Here is a 23,489-nt window from a genome sequence, read left to right as displayed (position 1 = left end):
TCAGAGGTTCAGAGAAAAAAAGTCTATAAAGTAAATTCCGCTTTAAATAATTTGATGGCTGCCTGCAAAATTCTGAGTGGCGTTTGCCATGACGCTTTTTTTTTTTCCTAAAAGTTGAACTATTTTTAAATCCCAGTCTCTCTACAGCATGATTACACCAATGTCTAACTTTCTGTACCAGAAAAAAAAAAAAAACTGACTCTTTTGGTTGGGGATAATACCTTAATATGTGAATATGACGGATGTTTCACATGTATGTTTCCTTTGCTCCCTGATTCAGGTAAATAAATAAATATATATATATATATATATATATATATATATATATATATATATATATATATATATATATATATATATATATATATGTTTTAACTCATTTCTACGCATGTATAGAGGAGTCGCGTTTGGCACCGGTTATTTATCAGTGCTTAGATCAGCTCTGTGCAGGTGGCATTAAAGCTGTATCTACACTGAGTGCTTCCTCTCTTTGAAATCAGTCTCCTGTATGCTGGTGACTTTCTCACCACACTCTCCTCAGTCAGACGCCTCTAGAGACGGGAGGTGGAGTTCTGTTCGTCAGCCCTGACGTTCTTTTGATATATATGGAGAAATAAAAAAAATACCTTTTTGATTTGTCACTGAAGATGTTTGATGATTATACTTCTCTGTCTAATAAGGTAATAGTGATTGTGATTGGTGGCTGTTAGAAACTCTCTCTCTCTCTCTCTCTCTCTCTCTCTCTCTCTCTCTCTCTCTCTCTCTCGGGGGCTAGTTTTTTCAATCTCTCTGAGATAGTGGAGTTAAAGATTGTCTTGCCTGCTGAGTTTATTGCCTGCTGTGTTTAACAAAGAGTGTGTGCAGAGCAGAGGGAGATGGACAGCTATCGGACTTTAATTCTTCTGATGTCCACAGTTACACTCACTACTGCTGGTAAGTCATCATGTCAAAAACACATTTGAGCACATAGTCATATTATTATTATTATTATTATTATTATTATTATTATTATTATTATTATTATTATTATTATTATTATTATTATTATTATTGTTATTATTATTAATGTGTTTGCTTATATCTTAACACTATTGTAAGTTAATTATTCCTTGACATTTTTGCATCTGTAGCTACACATAAAAGAAGGGACAGAATAGACAGGCAGGCATACATAGCCATACATAACTCATGTGCAGTTAATATTATCTGTCTCTCTGTCTCTCTCTTTCTATCTCCATCTGGTATCTTCTATTTGGTATGCAGGCATCGTGAGACTGGTGGATGGTGGTCGCTCCTGTGCTGGGAGAGTGGAGATTTTTTATAGACGACAGTGGGGAACAGTGTGTGATACTCACTGGGATATTAAAAAAGCTGCAGTGGTATGTAGAGAGCTGGGCTGTGGGGAGGCTGTAGATGTACTGGGTAATGCTCACTTTGGACCAGGATCAGGACCAATCTGGATTAATCAAAGGAAGTGTACTGGATCAGAGCCTACGTGGGAAACATGTGGACCTCCTAAAATTTTGAGACAACTTGAATGTAATCATGATAAAGATGCTGGAATGATCTGCTCAGGTAAACTGTGCTAATTCTCATTCTCAAATATAATTATTTTTTTCAGTGGTCCACTGTAAAACTTTGTTTAATTGTAACATACATTTCACATTTTAAACATCACACTTCCTAAAATATTTTTGACAACTATCTTATTTATTTATTTATAAAAAAAAAACCAAATGCTAAATGATGAAAAAAGTCTTTAGAAGAAACAATATTAGATGAAATGGAGATACAAAATTACTGAGGCAAATGGAGTCAAACTTTGTTTGGGAAACATATTAGACCAGGGAAATATCTAATCTTGTGTTTACTATTATCTGATAGTGAACAATATAATTCAATTAAATACACAAGAATGTATCATACAACATTATATTTATATAATACGTATATTGTGTTATTGCTATAGTATTCTATTTTGGTCACACTAGGGAACAACACAACTTATTAAAAGACTATGTTGATGTTATAATATTTGCAATCTGATGTATTTGTCCATTTCTATAGTATGTGTATAATACACTATATAGTAATTATGCTAGGTTAGAGTATATAAATTTAGAGTCTATTAAAAAAAACACAAAAGTTTATAATTAATAATATAAAGTAGTTTATTTGTGCAAAGTACATAACAGTCCAAAAATTTGGAATGACTTGAAGATTCGATATAACTGGTAAAGGGGTTTGTTTCCATATGTAGTGTTGTAGTATATGAAACCATAAATTAATTGTCTTGGTTTTAGGGTAGGAGGACTGAAATTTGTAAGCTTCACATTTTCACATGATCATCAGCAAATATGACCAGAGCAAGTAAATGATGTTCATAACTGTAACTGTGGTATAGTATTTTGAAAGATGTAGCATTTCCACAGACAATTGCTTCCAAATTTATAGTTTTAAGAGACTGAGACAATATACCTTCTCAAAGGATACAGGTTAAAAGTTAAAAAGTTTCATTTCATGAAACTTAAGTGATAGTGTTCGTATTTGCTTGCTGGTTCGTGGTTATGTGTCCTCAACAAACATAGATGTCAGCTTTGTAAAATTATTATTATTATTATTATTATTATTATTATTATTATTATTATTATTATTATTATTATTATTATTATTAATAGTAGTAGTAGTAGTAGTAGCAACAGTAGTAGTAGTAGTAGTAGTAGTAGTAGTAGTAGTAGTAGTGGTGTTGGTGGTGTAATATAACTGCATAATTTTATTATATATTTTACATATTTGTAAGTTTTATGTATTATCATTATTATTATATCTATGATGATATTGCTCAATCTTCCACTTTATCAAGACGCGGAATTGTACGTAACAGAATGCATGTAATTGATCCTTTCCATAACAGCTTGATTTTTTTTTCTGTTTTTTTTTTAATGTTCAATTATTCATATTACTCCTGTTTTCATTTAATAATACACTTGAGTATATGAACCTCTTTGTTTGGTTTAAACTTAGCTGACCTAAACTGAGTATACGTGAATAACATTTATAAAAGTACAATAGAGACAGAAATGTTTTAATTGCATCATGTGCCTCCATAAATTTCAATACAGTTGGACAGAAAATATAATATTTGACTATATTTTACTATTTATATATTATTTAATGTTACACAACATACAATATATAATATACATAAATTTGATATTTAGTACATTTGAAGGATAACTAATGTAAATGGAACTACGTTTTAAAACGTTTTTATTTTTATATTATGCAAAAATATCGAACTGGTCGTGGTGTCGTCTCGGTCTTGAATCGAAGTCGGTCTAATGCCATTGACTACGGTACTGTTCAAATATATATACTATGTCGGAGAAAGAAAATCTCACATGCCCCGCTGCACTCGTAGAAGACGGCTGAGGAGAGATCAGCGCATGCTCAGTTTTATTTTGTCAAAGGAGAAATCTAGTCTTGTAACTGAGTTAACACGCTGTTTATTACTGTGGCCTATGTGTATTTTTAGCAGGAGAACGTATCCATCCTTTTAGAAATCACAACAGGCAATGTTGGCAGATGTGTTCCCTTTTTACAGGCAAGCATGCTCTGTTTAGCTATAAACTATTTAGCTAGGTTTCATGAAATGTTATTTTCAACAGTTCTTATGGAGGATTAAATTAAAAAAAATCTAAATCAATCAATAAATAAAACCCTACATAAATAAGTGAATAAATGGGCAACATAAAAGCAATGTATTTATCAATTTATGGATTTCTTTCTTCACTACGGTAAACCAACATAGTAGAGAAAGCAGTGTGTTCGATTATTCTTGTCTTGCTTTTGAATCATGTTGAAACATTAAACATTTCACACCAGAAGTTGTGCGGCGAGGCGAGAAAGACATGTCACAGCTTGTCACAACGTTTGCTGTTTAACGCCGGCTTTTATCCCCGATCTATGTATGCAGATTTATTTGGTATTATCTGCCCCACTCACTAATAATGTTTTTTCTCCTTATCCTCTTTTTTCTTCTTTCTCTTTTCACTGCCAGAAGGATAACTCCTCTTCATTTTTGTTGACTGACTTGTGTTGGTGACAACTTGTTGTCATTATTAAACAAATCTTGAACAATACTTGCAACAGGAGGGAGTGGAGTCAGACAGGGCTCGCTTAGGGAACTGAGGTCACAAACTGTCATTGCAAACTTTGCACATTGCCATTGACGTAGTATAAAGTTTGTCAGTTCTCAGCATTTAATGATTTTTGCTTCAATTTCTCATCTGTTTTAAGCTGTTACAATATTATGGCACAAATCACAAATGCATTCGGTTTGTGGAGGTTTATAAACCCATTGGTATACCAGTCTGTTGTCTGTGGAATAGGATTACTATCATGCATGCTCTGTAGTGAGACTCCTCTCAAAGGGTTGGAACCAGCCAAAACAAAACAAAACAACCAAAAAAAAGAGAATAAATGAAAAAGAAAGTCATGAAGAAAAGGAATAAAAACATAGTTAAAATGAATCAAAAGTTAACATGGTTTTGTGAAATCTGTTTTAGCATTTCTTAGTCATTACATTAAGTTACATTTGTCTCTATTCCTTATACTAATATTTTAGGAGTGAGGCTGGTCGGTGGTCCTCGCTGCTCTGGGAGGGTAGAGGTGCTTCATGGGAAGACCTGGACCACAGTGTGTGATGCTGACTTTGACCAGCAGGATGCAGAGGTTGTGTGTAGAGATCTGGGCTGTGGGCCTCCTGTGGAGATGCTGGGAGCAGCTGCTTTTGGCAGAGGGGAGGGCCAGGTGTGGACAGAGGAGCTTCAGTGTAGAGGCAACGAATCTGATATTTACTCTTGTCCGACATCTTCATTCAAACAAGGTTGCTCTCATGACAACGATGTGGGTCTGTTGTGTGCTGGTAAGAAATAAATTTATTTTAAGTAATGACATATTTCCACATCTTCATTTGTTTATGTAAAACACTTTCACATTTAGAATAGATTGTCTTCACTGTATACATTCTGTCTTCCACAGACAGTGTGAGACTGGTGGATGGTAGTAGTCACTGTGCTGGGAGAGTAGAGGTTCTTCACAGAGGACAGTGGGGATCAGTGTGCGATGATGACTGGGATATGAGAGATGCTGCAGTGGTGTGTAGAGAGCTGGGCTGTGGGGAGGCTGTAGATGTACTGGGTAATTCTCACTTTGGACCAGGATCAGGACCAATCTGGATGGATGATGTGGAATGTAGTGGATCAGAGTCTACACTGAAGAACTGTAGATCAGCAGGTTGGGGTAAACATAACTGTAATCAAACTAAAAATGCTGGAGTCATCTGCTCAGGTAAACTACAATACATATGCATATGACATCTATACTGATTGTAATTCAGAACCTAATATAGTATTAGTCACTATGGCTCTACTTTTTATATATATTAAATTTCTTAAACTTTTCTGACTATTTGTGTTTGTCATGTCTTGTATGTTGGCAGTATTTTGTACATAAAGGTTTTTACTGATATTTTATGACATTAAAGAAAACCATATGAGCCATGCATTAATTAGAGCATTACCTTAATATTAAGCTATTTAAGCATTTCTTGGTCTTCACAATAAGTTACATGTGTCTCTATTCCCCATACTAATATTTTAGGAGTTAGGCTGGTTGGTGATCCTCGCTGCACTGGGAGAGTGGAGGTACTTCATGGGAAGACCTGGGACACAGTGTGTGATGCTGACTTTGACCAGCAGGATGCAGAGGTTGTGTGTAGAGAGCTGGGATGTGGGGCTCCTGTGAAGGTGCTGGAAGCAGCTGCTTTTGGCAGAGGGGAGGGCCAGGTGTGGTCAGAAGAGCTTCATTGTACAGGCAACGAATCTCAGATTCACCTCTGTCCCTCATCATCTACACTTAAACACAACTGCTTTCATGAGCATGGTGTGGCACTAGTGTGTGGGGGTAAGATTTGGGTTAATTCATATATAAACATGTATTTATCAAACTATAATCATAAGTTATGTAAGATTTTAACATCCTTTTTGTATCTCTTCCACAACTGTCTTTTTCTACCGATTTGTCTCCATACCTCTCTACCTCTTTCTTTCTTCCTAATTTTCATTTTGCACAGACAGTGTAAGGCTGATGGACGGTGGTGGTCACTGTGCTGGGAGAGTGGAGGTTCTTCATAGAGGACAGTGGGGAACAGTGTGTGATGATGACTGGGATATGAGAGATGCTGCAGTGGTGTGTAGAGAGCTGGGCTGTGGGGAGGCTGTAGATGTACTGGGTAATTCTCACTTTGGACCAGGATCAGGACCAATCTGGATGGATGATGTGGAATGTAGTGGATCAGAGTCTACACTGAAGAACTGTACATCAGCAGTTTGGGGTAAACATGACTGTAATCAAACCAAAAATGCTGGAGTCATCTGTTCAGGTAAGATGCTCTAAATCTCAATATAAAACTCAAATAATACAGTTTACTACTGAACATTTATTAATTTCCTTGCCTTTGTCATTTATGAATCTAAAAATATAATGCATATTATTGTATTTTTACCACCTCCAACTCAAGATTTTCCATGACTTTTAAGGGTTGAGACTTTAATGGCCCAACAAATACATTCATATTTCAACATGTGAATAATAATCATTAGGAAGCACTGAATTTTCTTTGTTCTTTTATGCTAATACTTTAGGGGTCAGATTGGTTGGTGGTCCTCACTGCTCTGGGAGAGTAGAGGTGCTTCATGGGAAGACCTGGGCCACAGTATGTGTTGAAGACTTTGACCAGCAAGATGCAGAGGTTGTGTGTAGAGAGCTGGGTTGTGGGCCTCCTGTGGAGGTGCTGGGAGCAGCTGCTTTTGGCAGAGGGGAGGGCCAGGTGTGGACAGAGGAGCTTCAGTGTAGAGGCAATGAATCCCAGATTCACCTCTGTCCAAAATCATCTACTCTCAAACATGACTGCTCCCATGACAATGATGTGGGACTGTTGTGTGCTGGTAAGAAATGCATCATTCACAGTTAATCTTGTATTTTCTGACACTAATCATGTAAGTTATTTACAATTTAAACCCATTCTGTTATAGAATTTTAACTATATATGAATTATATATAATTTTAGCATTTTCTCTTTGTAATGGTGATGCTGAAGCTCGAGAAGTATTAGGATTAATTTACAGATTTCTTGCTGTGGAAATAGTTAAAGAGGACAGAGCAACAATAAGTGTAGTCTTAACAAGTATAGAGGCAGAAAACCAGGGAATTATTCTATATCAGGCATCAGTGCCAAAACACAAATGGCGAAGATCACAAACCATTAAAAAAGGAGGGTCAGAAACAAAAAGAGCCAAATGCATCAGATAAATAGTTCAGAAATGCAGACAGAGAAAAGTGGCAAGACTTCAGAATAAAACAAGCGAGTTTAAATAATACAGTTAAAGAGTTCCAAACATTTCTTAGTGTGCAGAGTTAAGAACCATGGCAACCATTCAGTATTCTGGAGCAGGTGAGCTCTGGTGGTGGATGTGGGAAGCGTCTGAGTCCTCCATCTGGTGGCCTGTGTGTAACAACAGTGACTTACATGACAATTATGCATACCCCCCTCCCTCCCAACTTAATCACTCTCTCTCACACACTCTCTCTCTCTCTCTCTCTCTCTCTCTCTCTCTCTCTCACTCTTGCTCTCGCTCTCTCTCTCCCTGACATACAGACATGGTGAGGCTGGCGAATGGCAGCAGGCCTTGTACTGGGAGAGTGGAGGTTCTTCATAGAGGAGAGTGGCGAACAGTTTGTGATGATGACTGGGATATGAGAGATGCTGCAGTGGTGTGTAGAGAGCTGGGCTGTGGGGAGGCTCTAGATGCAGTGGGTAAAGCTCACTTTGGACCAGGATCAGGACCAATCTGGATGAATAAAGTGGCCTGTAGTGGATCAGAGTCTATGCTGAAGAACTGTGGTTCAAGTGGAAGGGTTAGTGACTGTCATCATGCAGGAGTTATCTGCTCAGGTAAATTATATTAATCTTTAGACTGGATATATTCACCTCGACTGGCATTTCTGCATATTTGCTAGCTTTCAGACTTTGTTATGCCACTTATGACATTACAAATTTTGTGCATCTCAATTTTATATTTGTTTAATAAAAGCAAAGCATGGCATCATTATCATTAGAAGCTTCTATGGACATGAACCTATGAATGTGACATGCTATGATAGATCAGTTTTTAACAATTATTGTGGAGTTCCTTTTTCAGAAAGAATAGCTATGCTTTCTTTCTTCAGTTTTTGTAAAGGAAATTAAATTATCCTTTGTCACTTAATAGACCACCCACAAAATCTATTTTCTAATAATATATTTCTTATTTGCTGCCATTAATGAAGAACCATGCATGAACTAGATAGATAGATAGATAGATAGATAGATAGATAGATAGATAGATAGATAGATAGATAGATAGATAGATAGATAGATAGATAGATAGATAGATCACTTTATTAATCCTAGGGGAAAATTGACATATTGCAGTAGCTCAAGGTACAAAAAAGGCAACAGTGCAAAAAAGCAGTCAAATTAAAAAAAAAAACCCAATATATAAAAATAAGAAATGTAATAAGAACTAAGATACAAAGGTATAGTATGTTTGTGTTGTGCAACGTGTAAAAGTGGTGCGGTAACCAATCATTCTGGTCATTCACTGTTTACAGTCTAACAGGTAAAGTGACAGTGCAATACAAACATTCAGTTAGGTGTGTATATATGATTGTGCAGTGAATGCAGAAGAGAATGACAATACAGTGGATATTAATAGTAAGTACGATTATCTAGTGCTTAATACCACTCAGTAGTGTCCAGACAAAAAGAAGAAGGATTGTACAGTGTGATCGCAGTTGGAACGAATGATCTCCTGTACAGCTACTTACTACAGTGGAGCAGAATGAGTCTGTGACTAAAAGTGATCCAGTGTCTGGCCAGTAGATTATGGAGGGGGTGTGAAGTATTGCCCAGGATAGCTGTGAGTTTGTTAACTGTCCTCCTTTTAACCACCACCTAAAAACTGTCCAGAGAGCAGCCCAGGACTGAGCCAGCCTTCTTGATCAGTTTGTTGAGCTTGTTTGTGTCTCCTCCTCTGATGCTACCTCCCCAACTCACAGCTGCAAAGAAGATAGCACTCACGACAACAGACCGGTAGAACATTGTCAGCATCTTGGTGGTCACATTAAAGGAACTGAGCTTCCTCAAAAAATAAAGTCTACTCATCCCCTTCCTGGACACAGTATCTGAGTTGCCCTTCTAGTCCAGTTTATTGTCAAGGATGACACCAAGGTATTCATATGTTACCACCTGCTCAACATCCTGATCCTTGATGGTAATAGGTCTGATTGTTGTCCTCCTCCTCCTGAAATCCACCACCATTTCCTTGGTCTTGTCCACATTGAGGAGCAGATGGTTCCTCTCACACCACTCTACAAAACTGTTAACCACATTTCTGTGTTCTCCCTCCTGACCATCCTTGATACATCCAACCACCGCAGAATCATTCGAAAACTTCTGAAGATAGCATAGGTCAGACCCATACTGGAAGTCAGTAGTGTACAGGGTGAATAGGAAAGGTGAGAGTACAGTTCCCTGTGGTGCGCCAATGTTACTGACCAAGACTTCAGATCGGCTTGCTCCCAGCTGCACATACTGGGGTCTGTCAGACAGGTAGTCCTTGAACCAGGCAATCATGGACACATCCACCTGCAGTCTCTCCATCTTCTCCCCCAGTCTGACAGGTTGGATGGTGTTGAATATGTTTGAGAAATCAAAAAAGGTGATTTTTATAGTGGTGTTGATCTGATCCAGATGTGTGTGTGCCTTCTGCAGTAGGTAGATAACAGCATCATCCACGCCAACCTGCTGCTGGTAAGCAAACTGCAGAGGCTCCAGGAAAGGGCTGACTATAGGTCTAAGATATGACAGCACTAGTCTTTCTAGGACCTTCATGATGTGATATGTGAGCGCTACTGGTCTGTAGTCATTTAAGGAAGATGTAGACTTCTTTTGAACAGGAACTAGGCAGGAAGTTTTCCACCACATTGGCAGTCTCCTGCTTAAGGCTCAGGTTATAGAGCTGCTGAAGGATCCCACACAACTGGGTTGCACAAACCTTCAGTACCCTTGGGCTGATTCCATCCGGCCCTGTAGCTTTGCCGACTCTAAGCTTTTAAAGCTGTCTTTTCACCTGGCTGGTTGTTGCTTCTGGGTGGGGGAGTTGTGAAAGTTGCGAATCAACAGATAATGACTGTAGGGCAAGAGGGGGTGGGTGCTTATGTTTAAGAGGTGTTGATGTTGAGGAAGTGGGGGAGATGCCCCTGCAGGTGTGGGCGCAGGGTGTTGTGCTGAACCGGTTAAAAAACACATTCAACTCATTGGCCTTGTCTTGACTGCCCTCAACAGTCTGTTGCCTTATTTTGAAGCCAGTGATCTGCTTCATGCCTGTCCACACCTCCTTTGTATTCTGCTGAAGCTTCATCTCCAGCTTCCTTCTATGGGCTTCCTTGTTCTCCTGGAGAACTCTTTCTGCACCCCCTTCAATAGTTCTTTGTCCTTAAGTCTGAAAGGCTGTTTTTGTCCTATTAAGAAGTTCCTTCAGCTTTTGGTGACCCATGGCTTGTTGTTAAGGAAACAACATACCCACCTGACAGGAACAATGATGTCAAAAGTTGATATAGTCGGTGATGCAGTCTGTGATACTATTAATGTCCTTGCCAGCTGATTCATAGAGCACCTCCCAGTCTGTAGTCTCATAGCAAACCAGCAGAGCCTCCGCTGCCTGGTGAAACCTCCTTATTGACTTCTTTGTCACAGGTTGTTTTAAGACAACAGACCAGTATGAGGGTGACAACAGAACCAGGTTATGGTCTGATATAGTCTGAACTAGTGCAATATTATAAAAAATCAATAATGTAAGTAAGTTACATGGTCTCTATTCCCCATACTAATATTTTAGGAGTAAGGCTGGTTGGTGGTCCTCGCTGCTCTGGGAGAGTGGAGGTACTTCATGGGAAGACCTGGACCACAGTGTGTGATGCTGACTTTGACCAGCAGGATGCAGAGGTTGTGTGTAGAGAGCTGGGCTGTGGGCCTCTTGTGGAGGTGCTAGGAGCAGCTGCTTTTGGCAGAGGGGAGGGCCAGATGTGGACAGAAGAGCTTCAGTGTAGAGGCAACGAATCGGATATTTACTCCTGTCCAAGATCAGCTGCAGTCAAACATGACTGTTCTCATGACAGTGATGTGGGACTGGTGTGTGCTGGTAAGAATAGTTTTTTTTAAAACTGATTTCACATTTTACATAAAACACATTTTCTGTGTTAAAAACCCATTGTACATGATGATCTGTCTGTCTCTCTTTGTTACTCTATCATGTTCTTCTTCTTGGTCATACACAGGCAGTGTGAGGCTGGTGGATGGTGGAAGTCGCTGTGCTGGGAGAGTGGAGGTTCTTCATAGAGGACAGTGGGGAACAGTGTGTGCTTGTTGGTATGAGCACAATAGCTGCAGTAGTGCTGTGTAGAGAGCTGGGCTGTGGAGAGATACTGAGTGGTACTGCAGGTTACAAACCAGGATCAGGACAAATTTGGATGAGTCATGTGGACTGCAGTGGAACTGAGTCTACAGTGAAACACTGTGGATCCTTGGGCTGGGGTAAACATAGCTGTCTTCATTATTATGATGCTGAATTAATCTGCTCAGGTATGTTTAAATCAGTATGTTTATTCAATCAGTCTATTTCCTATTAATCTCTTTTAGCATGATTTGTATAAACATCAGAAATATCATATTTGTGAGTAATTCTAGACCCATCACACACAGAACATAGATGAGATGAATCTGACTTTAAATTTCATAGTATGTTTTAAGTAACTGAATGATTGTAGACAATTCATTCTTATATGTGTTGTCCATTGTGTTAATGATGTTACTTTACACACAGGTCACAAAATGCCCAGACTTAAAGATGGTCCTCACCTGTGTTCTGGGAGAGTAGAGATGCTTCATGGGAAGACCTGGGTCACAGTGTGTGATGCTAATTTTGACCAACAGGATGCAGAGGTTGTTTGTAGAGAGCTGGGATGTGGGCATCCTATCGAAGTGCTGGGAGCAGCTGCTTTTGGCAGAGGGGAGGGCCTGGTGTGGACAGAGGAGCTTCAGTGTAGGGGCAATGAATCTGAGATTACTCTTTGTCCATCTTCAGTCAAACAGAACTGCTCCCATTACAGGGATGTGGGACTAATATGTTCAGGTTAAGAATTAGTCTTTACCATTTTTTGTCAGAAATATTATGCAACTATGAGATACTAAGATAAGTGTTGTTCTTGTCTTTTTTACAGATCTGTTCTGTGTTGTTTTACAGGTCACACAGCAGCACATCTGGTGAACGGCTGGGACTCCTGTTCTGGTCGAGTGGAGCTCCAGTATCTCAGTGAATGGGGCTCAGTTTGTGGGGCTAGCTGGGATATGAGAGCTGCCAGTGTCCTCTGTGGACAGCTGAAATGTGGGAGTGCTGTAGCTTTGTTGGCGGCGGATTGGTTTGGGGAGGGGAGCGGCCGCACCTGGGCTGATGTTTTTAATTGTCATGGGAATGAGACACACCTGTCAGAATGTCCCATCTCATCATGGAGTCGAGCAGTATGCTCTCATAAACAGGATGCTGGAGTCATCTGCAATGGTGAGCTCTTCCACTCATGTTCACCACATTAGTGAAATTAGTGATATTTTGCATGCTAAAATAAGCTTATTAATTTACATGTTTAATTATATTCCCATTCAGGTTCCTCTCAGGCCTTTCATGAGGGGCAAGTGCGGTTGTCTGGAGGGAGGGAGTGTGAGGGGCAGGTTGAGGTTTACTTCAGCCAGGACTGGAGGAGAGTTCTCCTGGACTCCTGGAGTGTGCCTGAGGCCTCAGTGATCTGCAGACAGCTGGGCTGTGGCTCTGTGCTAAACTTCTCCAGCTCCTCTCCATCCAGTCCTGATCAACACAGGCAAATGTGTGTGACGGGTTTCAATTGTTCTGGGAGTGAAGCTCATCTGGGGAACTGCAGCAGTGCACACCTCCTCAACCTCTCCTGCAGCTCCATGGAACAGCTGTCAATCACCTGCTCTGGTAATTGTTACATTAACCTAAAACCTGGTAATTGTTAACAAAATTAATAACATGCTTGCCTAATCTACTCTAAAATGTACACCAGTTGTGTCAGGATGACGTTTATGATGTTTGTCACATTAACAAAAATAATAACCTGGTGTTCTTATTTTGGTGGAACAATTCTATGTAAATCAAAACCAGAGTTTAAACTGTCTGAACTGTTCTGGACAATTAAGGTGTGACTGTGTGAGTATACACATTTTGTTTGTTTGTGTGTGTGTGTGTGTGTGTGTGTGTGTGTGTGTTCCAGCCCATTCCTCCATCAGGCTGGTTGGCTCTGGGGTAGACTGTGCAGGAAGGCTGGAGGTTTTCCTCAGTGGATCGTGGGGGACAGTGTGTGATGACTCATGGGATATTGAGGATGCCCAGGTGGTGTGCAGGCAGCTGCAGTGTGGAGTGGCCCTCAGTGCCTACGTACCAGCCTGGTTTGGTCCAGGAACCGGGCCCATATGGCTGAATGAGGTGCAGTGTGAGGGAAACGAGACGTCCCTGTGGAACTGCAGGTATCAATCTAGGGGAAAGCATGACTGCAGACACAAGGAGGATATAGGGGTCGTGTGCTCAGGTGAAGTATGCTGACTGCAGCTGTTCTTGAATTTGATTTACTTGTATTTTGTTGTTTAAAGTGTATAGTGATAACATAAAATCTAACACATTTGCACAGTTCAAAGGCAAGTGTCAAATGTAAAACTCTATGACATTGAGCGTACAATAATTATATCTAATAATTCTGATAGAAGAGAATCCCAAACTGCACCAAAGCAGTGTCATATTTAATAATACTCATTTTAATTTGCTTTTAGCTATTTCAGTTTTGTTAAGAAAGCTAAGTTTCATATGGGTTTAAAGAAACATAAATAACAGTAATTAGCAGACACTGATGGCAATTGCCTGTTTATAATGTGGGTAGAGTGAGCTCTCATGTAGAAACATTTAAGAATCATATAAAGATTGACAAAACAGTTGTCTGCATATTTTCTCTCACCAGAGTTTAAAGAGATCAGACTCACTGAGGGGTGTGAAGGGAATCTGGAAGTGTTCTACAATGGAACCTGGGGGAATGTGTGTGTGAATGGGATGAATGAGGAAACAGCAAGTTTGATCTGTCAAGAGCTGAACTGTGGAAAAACAGGCAGGGAGTCTGGGGCCACAGCAAGAGTGGAATCATCTCCTAACTGGCTGGATCAGGTGAAATGTAGGAAACATGACTCCACTCTATGGCACTGCCCATCTGACCCCTGGGGGCACAACAAGTGTGATAATGACAAGGAGGTGGCTCACATTACCTGTTCAGGTAGGCAGATTCTCCCTGCATGTAAAGATTCTTGCAGATATCAAGTAGCTGAGAAGTTAATAATTAAATGCTCATAAATGTTAAATCTGCAATCATAATTTATATTACCATACTCACAGGAGTGCAGAAACAATTACAAAAACATGTGAAATGCTCTTCATTTCCCCATCAAGGACAGTGCTCAGGTAAGGATGCATTGATTAATGAGAGCATGAATAAAAATTCTTCCAATATCTTACTCTAGTCATTGTAAATTTTAATGGATTACTCAACATCAATACTTCACACAGTCAAAGCTGACAAGAAATGTGGTATCTGCTGAACCCAGACAGTTATGTTACTACCCTAACTGTCCTGTGCAGTATTTTCTCCTCATGTCATATGTCTGTGGTATAGTTCTGCTGCCTCTCAGGCTGAGTGGACCAAAGGGAAGCTGCTCTGGGAGGCTGGAGGTTTATCATAATGCTGTGTGGGGCTCCATCTGTGATGATCAGTGGGACATCAGGGATGCTGAGGTGGTCTGCAGACAGCTGGGCTGTGGGAAGGCACTGAGTGCTAATGGGAGTGCTGCCTTTGGTGCTGGTGAAGGGGCGATCTGGTTGAACAGAGTGGAGTGTAGAGGGGATGAGATTCACCTGTGGGACTGCAGTTATTCACTGAAGAACCACACTGATTGCTCCCACAAAGAGGATGCTGGCGTCACTTGTGCAGGTCAGAGGATACCTCAGACAGGGTTTTGGATTCAATAATTCAATAAATTCAATAAATTCAATAAATAACTACCTTGACAAATTCAGTAGCTGAAAAATAGAAATTGTGCTTGCAATGTTTTGATGTTTTTTTAGTTTGTAGTCTAATTACACCTTGTTATGCATCTCTGGGTGTTGAACCTGGTGATGAGGGATACACCTGTGCAGCACATCATCAATTAGTCATGTTGCTTTAAACTTGTGCCTCAGTAAGCAAGGACTCTGGGTGGAAGTTTTGTCACTGAGCCCTCTGTCCTCACATCTCATCCTTGCATCATTTTGTCATGTCCCCAGAGGGAGGAGCTAAGTCACGAGGAAGAGGTGCAAAGAAGTGAGATAACAGTTAAAGAAATGAGAAGAAACTAGTAATTAAGTTCTTCCCTCCTAACTAATGTATAGCCCTGAAAATACATGTCCTTATACATTGAAGTAGTATTAGTATACAGTCAAATCTGAATAAAAAATGAGCAAATAAAAATGTCATCCACAGCTTCATTATTCATGAATTGCTTTTTGGCTTACCAGAACTGCCAACCTCACAATTAAATATTGACATTTGGTCCGTGACAATGTAAATTAGTGACAATTATTTTTTTTTTTTTGAATATCCTTAGAAATGCTGGATTTTACACGTAAATCTTTATCATCATTATGAGTGTCAACATCAATAACAACAACAGCAACAATAATAATATCAAAAATGTCTAGAAAGAAATGTGATTTAAATGATAACAAACATATACTTGCTAGGGTCAATTAGAGAATAGAGCTAGTTATGGCTTTGATTTGTATGTGTGTGTGAGTTCTGTGTCCACCTAACTGATTTGGTTCTCTAATTCTAGACATCTCCCTGACCCCTGTTATTACAAGCAAAGTAACCACCGACTCCATCTCAGGTCCTTTTTTCATTCCTCTCCCTCATTTTTCTAAAACATTCAAATGGAAAATACTGTTTATACACGTTCTCTTTTGCAATTTCCTGTCCAGTTAGTAAATCTGAGATAACAACCAGTCGACCTCTACCTCAACCAGCTACCTCTCCAGTGGTCCTGCTGGTACTGGGAGTGCTGCTCTTCCTGGCCTTAGTGCTTCTCTCTGGGCTGGTTTACCAGAACCGAGTGCTCAGGAGAGGTAGAGTAAATTGACTGATAATATTTGGTTTCAGACATCTTACATCATTAATCCTTCAGTCTGTCATTCATTTGCTGGAGCCATGTTTCCTCCTGTCTTCACATCCAGTGCTCTCTAAGAGCAGGCATAAGACTTTGCCTGAAGTAATCTATGAGGAGATTGACCACAGAATCACCAATGAAAGAACTCCCATCTCAGCTCAAAAGGGTGAGTAATATGCAGGCATTCCTAGTGTGTATGACAGAGATAAAAGAAAGACAGACAGAGTGAGAGAAAAATGAGAGAGCTTGTGTGTTATATTTGTTATTTTGAAGCTGTGTGACTGTATCGCACTCTTTTCATACCTTATGACATTTCACATCTTGCTGCTCACTACATTAAGAGATCTGAGCAGTATCATGATAACTATCTGCCTTATCACTGTAAGGCAAGGCAAGTTTTAATATATAGTACCTTTCATGCACAATAGGAATTCAAGGTACTTTACTCAAATTTATAGAAACGTTGAGTGGAAAAAGGTTTTAAATAATAAAGGCTGAGATCTGTCACCTCAGAAAGGGCTTTAAAAAATAGGAGTAGATTTAAAGTAAAGTAAAATTACAAGTTAAAAGATAAAGGCACAAGAAAACAAGAACATTGTCAATCTAAACAATAACATTTGGGGTATATCTAACATTAAGAAGGTTGTGATTGCTTTTAGCATCATACTGTCTAAAAGTTGCCTCACCATATTTGGTTCTGATTCTAGGCAGCATTAGCTGACTAGCCTGACTGGTCTATTGGATTTGTACTCTTCCAGTAGATCAGAGATGTATTTTGGTTCTAGGCCATTCAGTGATTTATATACAATTGTTTGTATATAATTATATATAGAAGTACCAAAAATGAAGAACTTTGAAATGAATTGGTAGTGGATGTAAGAATGTGAAAACTGGAATCAATGTGCTCAACTCTATTTGTTTTGGTAAGATTTCTGGCAGCTGCCTTTTGAATAAGATGTAACAGTTTAATTGTGAACTTGTTTAGGCCAGTATAAAGACTAGTGCAGTAATCTTGTCTGTAGGACAAGGCATACTTCATTGTTGGACTCTATCCTACTGTACTGTACTAGGATATTCTATGAATAAATGACAAAGCACTTTTGTCAGTCTCTCTGGATAAGAGCGTCTGCTAAATGTCATAAATGGAAATTTCTATGTCCTGTTTAGACATGAGATTTTTACCCTTTGATATATTCTTTAGACCTCAAGTCAGTCATTGCTGTTAATGGCCAAATGTTGTTTTTTCTTTGTTCAATTTGGTGCCTTTCCAGTTGTTTATCTCTAGGCACTTTTTTTTACATCCTGAATATGTAAATGTGATGTAAAGTAATATATTTAAATAATTATATAGTTGAGAGGGCAAGTTGTAATTGTGGGAATACTGCTGAGAAGTATCTGGTTAGGCAAAGTTGGAGTGTGTAATTCTTTTAGGTTTTGAAGAAATGTATGCTTACACCTTTTGCTTTTTGTCTCAAGTGTATGCTTGAGTGTGTTACTATGTGTGAGGGAGAGAAACAGAGAGTGAAATAAATAACAAGAAGGGGAAAGAGAGATAAGGTGAGTGTGTGCATGATTGTTTGAGTTGGCTTGAGTGTGTGAGAGAAGCAGAGATACATAGAAAGAGCAATAGGAAGAGGTAAGGGGTTAAATCTTTGTGTGACTCTGTGTAGCTCCGACAGACAGAAAGACTAAGAGGATAAAGGTTAGACAGAGTGTGTGCACATATTTGTGTGTTTTTATTTGCATGTGTGGTGCAGGGGTATTTCAAGACTATCTTCTAAACTGAGACACACACAGAATGAAGGAGGGTATAGCTCAGCCCCTTTGTTTGCCAGTCAGTAGGAGGGGCAGAACTGTGCCTATGCTTTTCTGTTGCTCCTTTCCCTGCTCTCTGTAAGGTGGTCTCAAACCCAGGTCAATGGGTGATGACACCAACAGCCTATTGGGTGAGCAACCATGCTCTAACAATGGTGGGCCCGTGTGCCGAACAGTTAGAGCTCGGGTCAGGTAAAACAAAAGAAAAAACTAAACACCACGCTGAGCGTGGAAAAAAAAGGGAGAACATAGGACGCCAGAGGAAGAAATGGCAACCCCGATGCACTGGGGAAAACTCAAACTAAAACTTCCCAAACAAAACCACAAAACAGGGAGGAACTTGAATGGCTAAGGGAAGCATCCAGAGAAAGACAGACTTGAGAGTGAAAACACGGACACCCTCACAGCACAGAAGTGAGGTGTAGTACGAGAGCTCAGACCTCAATACCTTAAGTTACCGGCTAGGAGCTTAGCTCAGAACTTTGGCAAAGACCCAGCACTGAATGACTGGTTCACTGGGCTTATATAAGGTCTAGCCCAACTGTTGGATGTTAAGCCTGATTAGTGGTGTGGTTGACTCGAGGCCTCCCTCTGCTAGCCGGAAGGGGCCTCGGCCTGGCGCCAGCCCTTACACTCTCTCTTACTACTTCTACCTGTTCTGCATCTGCTTTCATGCTTTCTCTCTCTTCTTCTTCTCTTCTCACTCTTATTCCCTGCTCTCTCACTTCTGTCATGTGAAAAATTATTTCTATTTAATACGTTACATTAAAGATCTTGCATTTAATTTTAATACTATTTTCACATGTTCTCATCAAATAATCTTATGAAATGTTTCCTTTGAGAGATAAAACTACATGTGAATTGTGATTGTTTTTGCATCACCAGTTCATGCTAACTAAATAACACAAATGTGCAAAATGAATAGTTTACTGGTTATATTTCTCATTTTCTAAGTTTGGGTTATCTAGTTAGAAGTGCCCCCTTGTTAACTTAACCAGTGCCTTCATTTTAATGGTTCAATATGTGTTTTTTGGTAAGTGAAATGGTTATATGTGAGTAGATTTTAAATGATCATTACCTTGTCTTCTGACTTGCTTTTAAACACTGGCATCACTATTATTATTAGCTGCTCAAGCATTTGGAAAGATACTGGGTCATTATGGGACATATAAATTCACTACAGGGATTACATGGTATAGTTCTACTCAACAAGGTTAAAATGTAAAGCATTATGGATTTTGTACTGAATTTTAGCTCAGTGACTTTTATCAGTGATTATATTGGGGCATGGAAACATTTCAGTGGGGCATATGCTCCATTAAATTGGGTCTAGTGACACCCCTGGATTATTGTATTTGTATTGTATGGAGACATGGCAGTCAACTGGACAAATATTCTGTTTTTCTCACAGCTCATTATTATCCCTGAAGGAAGATGCTCATAAGTTCCTGTTTCAAGCATGTTTCATGATTGCTCTGTTCTCTTCTGACAGAATATATCAACTCAGAGGCTCAGCATTCTGGTTATGAAGATGTTGGTAAAGAGCTTCTCTCAGGTAAGGGTGGGATTACATCTCACAGAGAAATATTAGAATTGATAGAAATCATAGTGTTCTTTAATAATCTTATACTTCCAATCAATGCTGTTTTGTCGTAAACATACAACTTTTTAAAAACTCCTTAGTCAGTGTGCTGTGGGTGCCAGATGTGGTACCTTGTGGATGTGTTACCTTGTAGAGTTTTGGTGACTGTTCTCATAGACAATTCTCTTTGGATGCAACATATATCTTAATATAATTTACAACAAATTCACTTTTCTTTCGGTTACAGCAAAATCTGTCAGTGAAGAAAAGACTGAGTATTATGATGATGCTGTCACCAGTAGTGGTCTGTCAATTAAATTTGTTTAATTCCTCACTTCATTGAAATGAAAGAGATGATGACTGAAATTACTCCATCAGCTCATTTTATTTGATTTAGGTGATCTAGGGACAGAAAATCCACAGGATAATTACAATGACATCACACATGGACAGACACCTGATACTGTAGCAAGTATGCTTGAATAAAACCCCCTTGCTTTTAGAAAATGTAGGCTCTACTAATCATTTCATTACTCACACTACTGCCCAAATAGGTAACTGTAATTTGCTGTCAATTTGCAACATTAATACAACTTCAACCTTGTGCAGCTTTGTCTTGTAACATTGACAGTGATACATATACTATCAATTATTTTTCTTAAGATATTTTTGTTCATTTTTACATCAGTTTGCGCTGTCAGTTTTAAACACATTAATAACACTCAATGACACTGATGTCTTATGGTATTTATCTTACATTTTAATAGAGGATGTCATAGAGATCTATGATGATGCCGTTACTCTTGCACCAAACTCGCATCTTACAACAGGTTGGTTTCTCTTAAAATGATAATGTAATTCTAAGCACAAGAATCAACACATTAATAATGTCAGACTTGTTGCTCAGTGGCATTAAAACTTGTTTACATGTGCTGGTGTGGCTCTCACTCCAGAGGACTATGATGATGTCATCTCCCCTGGACAGGACTCAGGAGGTGATACAGGTGAGAATACAGATGCAGTTTAGGTGGAGCCCATTATAACAGGTTTTTCTCTTTACTTGCACATTCCAGCTTCACTGCGTATTGTTAATTAAAGATGGACTGGCCTCTATGTAGAATCTGACATTTGATGATAATATGTAATGATAATGCTGATGTTTTGAAGAATGTTCTGAGTGTATTGTAGTGTAATGATAATTTGTGCTGTGAGAATACGGACCAATCTAAAACATTATAGACATGTGATCTGTGTGCTTTGAAGAATCACCAAATCTAAAAAGCATCAATAATGTATGTTTAAAAAAAGATTTGACTGTATTATATTATCTGTTTTTATTATATCAACACTTTGTTTTGTTACATTGCAAAGCATCCTGTATTTGAAACAGAAACAGAAATATGAATTTGCAAAACTAAATTGGTATATTTACTCTTGTTCTTTTACTTGCAGACTATGATAACCTGTAAGACACAGAGGAAAGGCTTCAGTCAGAGAAAACCTCATGAATGAGAGTGCTTTTGCTCAGGAAATGACATTTGACCTCTTGAAACTCAAACAGTGTTTAGATCACAAATGGTTCAATGTCTTGCTTTACCCTTTTGCCAGAACACATTTTTGAAAATCATTTTAAACATAGAAGCATCATAGAAATACAATATTAACCCTTTTATATACATATATTACATGCATAATGTTGAATTTGGTAGCTTGAAATGGCTGATGTATGTTATTTGTTGCAAGGGCTCATTTATCAGTATTCAGTGCATGTGCTCCCTGGGAATCAAACCCATGACCATGGTGATATTAGCAGCATGTTCATAAGATTATTATGGTTTTATAAACAGTTAGCTAGCATTTAGATTCTGTTTTGTTCTTGTTTTGTTTTGTCCTGTATAAAGATGCACACCTTACTCTGTATAGGCCTACAACAAAGTCACTGGTGTTAAAGGTTTGATTCACTACTGAATCCTATAAATGTGAGCAATAGATGATTTATTTGTCTGGACAACAGCCTTGTGAGTAAAAACATTGTAATGAATAAAATATTATTACACAATTACGAATGGCTTTCATTTCTGTGCATTTTGTCCTGTGCTCATAAAGAACTCATATTGTACAAGCTAAAAGTAGAATGTTTATGATTAGTTGTTTTAATGTTCCATTTAATGTCTTTTTTTATTACTGGCCTCCCCATAAAGACAGTGTGATGATTTGTCACCCTCCTAGCGTCTCTGTTTTATGATTTCCCTCTCATGTCTTTGTTTTCCTTTACTTCCTTGTTCTGCTCCTTGGTTTCATTTTCTCTGCCCCTCGTCTGTTCCTTCATTCCAGTCCGTGTTTTGGTTCTCCCTGTCCCATGTTTACCTGAGTCTGTTTAGTGCCTGATTGTCTTGGTTATTTAAGCCCTGTGTAGTGTCTTCTAGTTTGTTGGTTATTTTGGTAAGTTAGGTTGGTTGTATTGTGTGTTGATTATGCTTTACTGTTTGCTGAGTTCGTGTATTACCTGCCTCAGTGTTTTCCTCTTGCCTCTGTTTATTTTGCTCTTCTTGTTTGTGTTTTCCTCGTTTACTAAACCACCTCATGCATATGCATTCTGCCTCTTGCCTGTTTCTGGTGGGATCATTACAGACAGCCAACAAATGACTGTTTCACATCAGGATGTCGTCAAGATAAACACTCTGTCTTACACATTACTTTGTATAGGCCTCCAACAAAATCACTAGTGTTAAAGGTTTGACTCACTACTGAATCCTATAAGTGTGAGCAATAGATGCCTTGACGTGCATTGTTGACAGCTTTGTGAGTAAAAACTTTGGAATTAATAAAGGGTTATTAATTGAATGTGTTTCATTTCTGTGTATTTTGTCCTGTGCTCATAAAGAACTCATACTGTACAATATAAAAGTAGAATGTTCATGATTAAAACAACTAATGTTCCATTTAATGTCTGTTTTATTACTGGCCTCCCCATAAAGACAGCCAACTAATGACTGTTTCAGATCCTTAAACTAGATGTCACTTTGTAACAGAATTATTAATTAATAATGTTCTACTTTCACAGTCAGTGCTGTATTGTCGTAAACATACAACTTTTAATATTATTTTTCAGCAAAATATGTCAATGAAGAAAAGACTGAGTATTATGATGATGCTGTTACCAGTAGTGGCCTGACAAGTAAGTTTGTTTAATTCATCACTTCATTAAAATTAAAGAGATGATTACAGAAATTACTTTATCAGATCACTGTATTTGATTTAGGTGGCCTAGGGACAGAAAACACATGAGATGATTATATCACACCTTCACAGGCTCCTGATAGTGTAGAAAGTATGTTTGAATATAACCACCTTGTTTCTGGAAAATACAGTACTGCTAATAACTTTATTTGCCCACACTACTGCCCAAATATACTTCTATCTGCAACCAACTTTTGTTTGATTAACTTTGTGCAGCTTTTTCCTGACAGTGTTACATATGCAAAGCTGATCCTGTCAGAATCTTGCAGCAACAATTTTGTTAAACTGCTCTTTCTTTTGATTTTTACATTATATTGCACTGTCAGTCTTTAACACATGAATGACATTCAATGACACTGATGTCTGATGGCATTTATATCTACATTTTGACAGGAGGATGTTCTTATGGTCGATTCAGATGCACAATGAGAGAAACAA

General features: G+C 38.6%; 1 protein-coding gene across 1 annotated transcript; it reads left to right on the top strand.

The window, feature by feature from the left end:
- Positions 1-5,126: 5,126 nt before the first annotated feature.
- On the top strand, positions 5,127-21,572 carry LOC113569442 (antigen WC1.1-like). Its single transcript, XM_035527964.1, has 17 exons — positions 5,127-5,352; positions 6,708-7,010; positions 12,408-12,722; positions 12,825-13,184; positions 13,450-13,764; positions 14,188-14,493; positions 14,613-14,678; positions 14,890-15,204; positions 16,085-16,138; positions 16,230-16,373; positions 16,482-16,580; positions 19,722-19,784; positions 20,059-20,115; positions 20,209-20,283; positions 20,579-20,641; positions 20,765-20,815; positions 21,264-21,572. The coding sequence occupies exons 1-17, from the start codon at positions 5,142-5,144 to the stop codon at positions 21,278-21,280; spliced, it is 2,814 nt and encodes a 937-aa protein (XP_035383857.1). The 5' UTR covers positions 5,127-5,141; the 3' UTR covers positions 21,281-21,572.
- Positions 21,573-23,489: the final 1,917 nt, after the last annotated feature.

Source organism: Electrophorus electricus, chromosome 7 (genome assembly GCF_013358815.1).
Source record: "Electrophorus electricus isolate fEleEle1 chromosome 7, fEleEle1.pri, whole genome shotgun sequence".
Taxonomy (NCBI): domain Eukaryota; kingdom Metazoa; phylum Chordata; class Actinopteri; order Gymnotiformes; family Gymnotidae; genus Electrophorus; species Electrophorus electricus.
Note: the sequence above shows the minus strand (reverse complement) of the source record. Positions and strands in the feature narration are given on the sequence as shown.

What these genes read in the sequence shown, in the direction of transcription:
- LOC113569442 (XM_035527964.1), top strand. Translation starts at nt 5,142, where the DNA reads ATGAGAGATGCTGCAGTGGTGTGTAGAGAGCTGGGCTGTGGGGAGGCT. An exon ending in TGCTGGAGTCATCTGCAATG is followed by an intron (nt 12,723 to 12,824) that starts GTGAGCTCTTCC and finishes ATTCCCATTCAG; the next exon opens with GTTCCTCTCAGGCCTTTCAT. An exon ending in AAACTCGCATCTTACAACAG is followed by an intron (nt 20,642 to 20,764) that starts GTTGGTTTCTCT and finishes CTCTCACTCCAG; the next exon opens with AGGACTATGATGATGTCATC.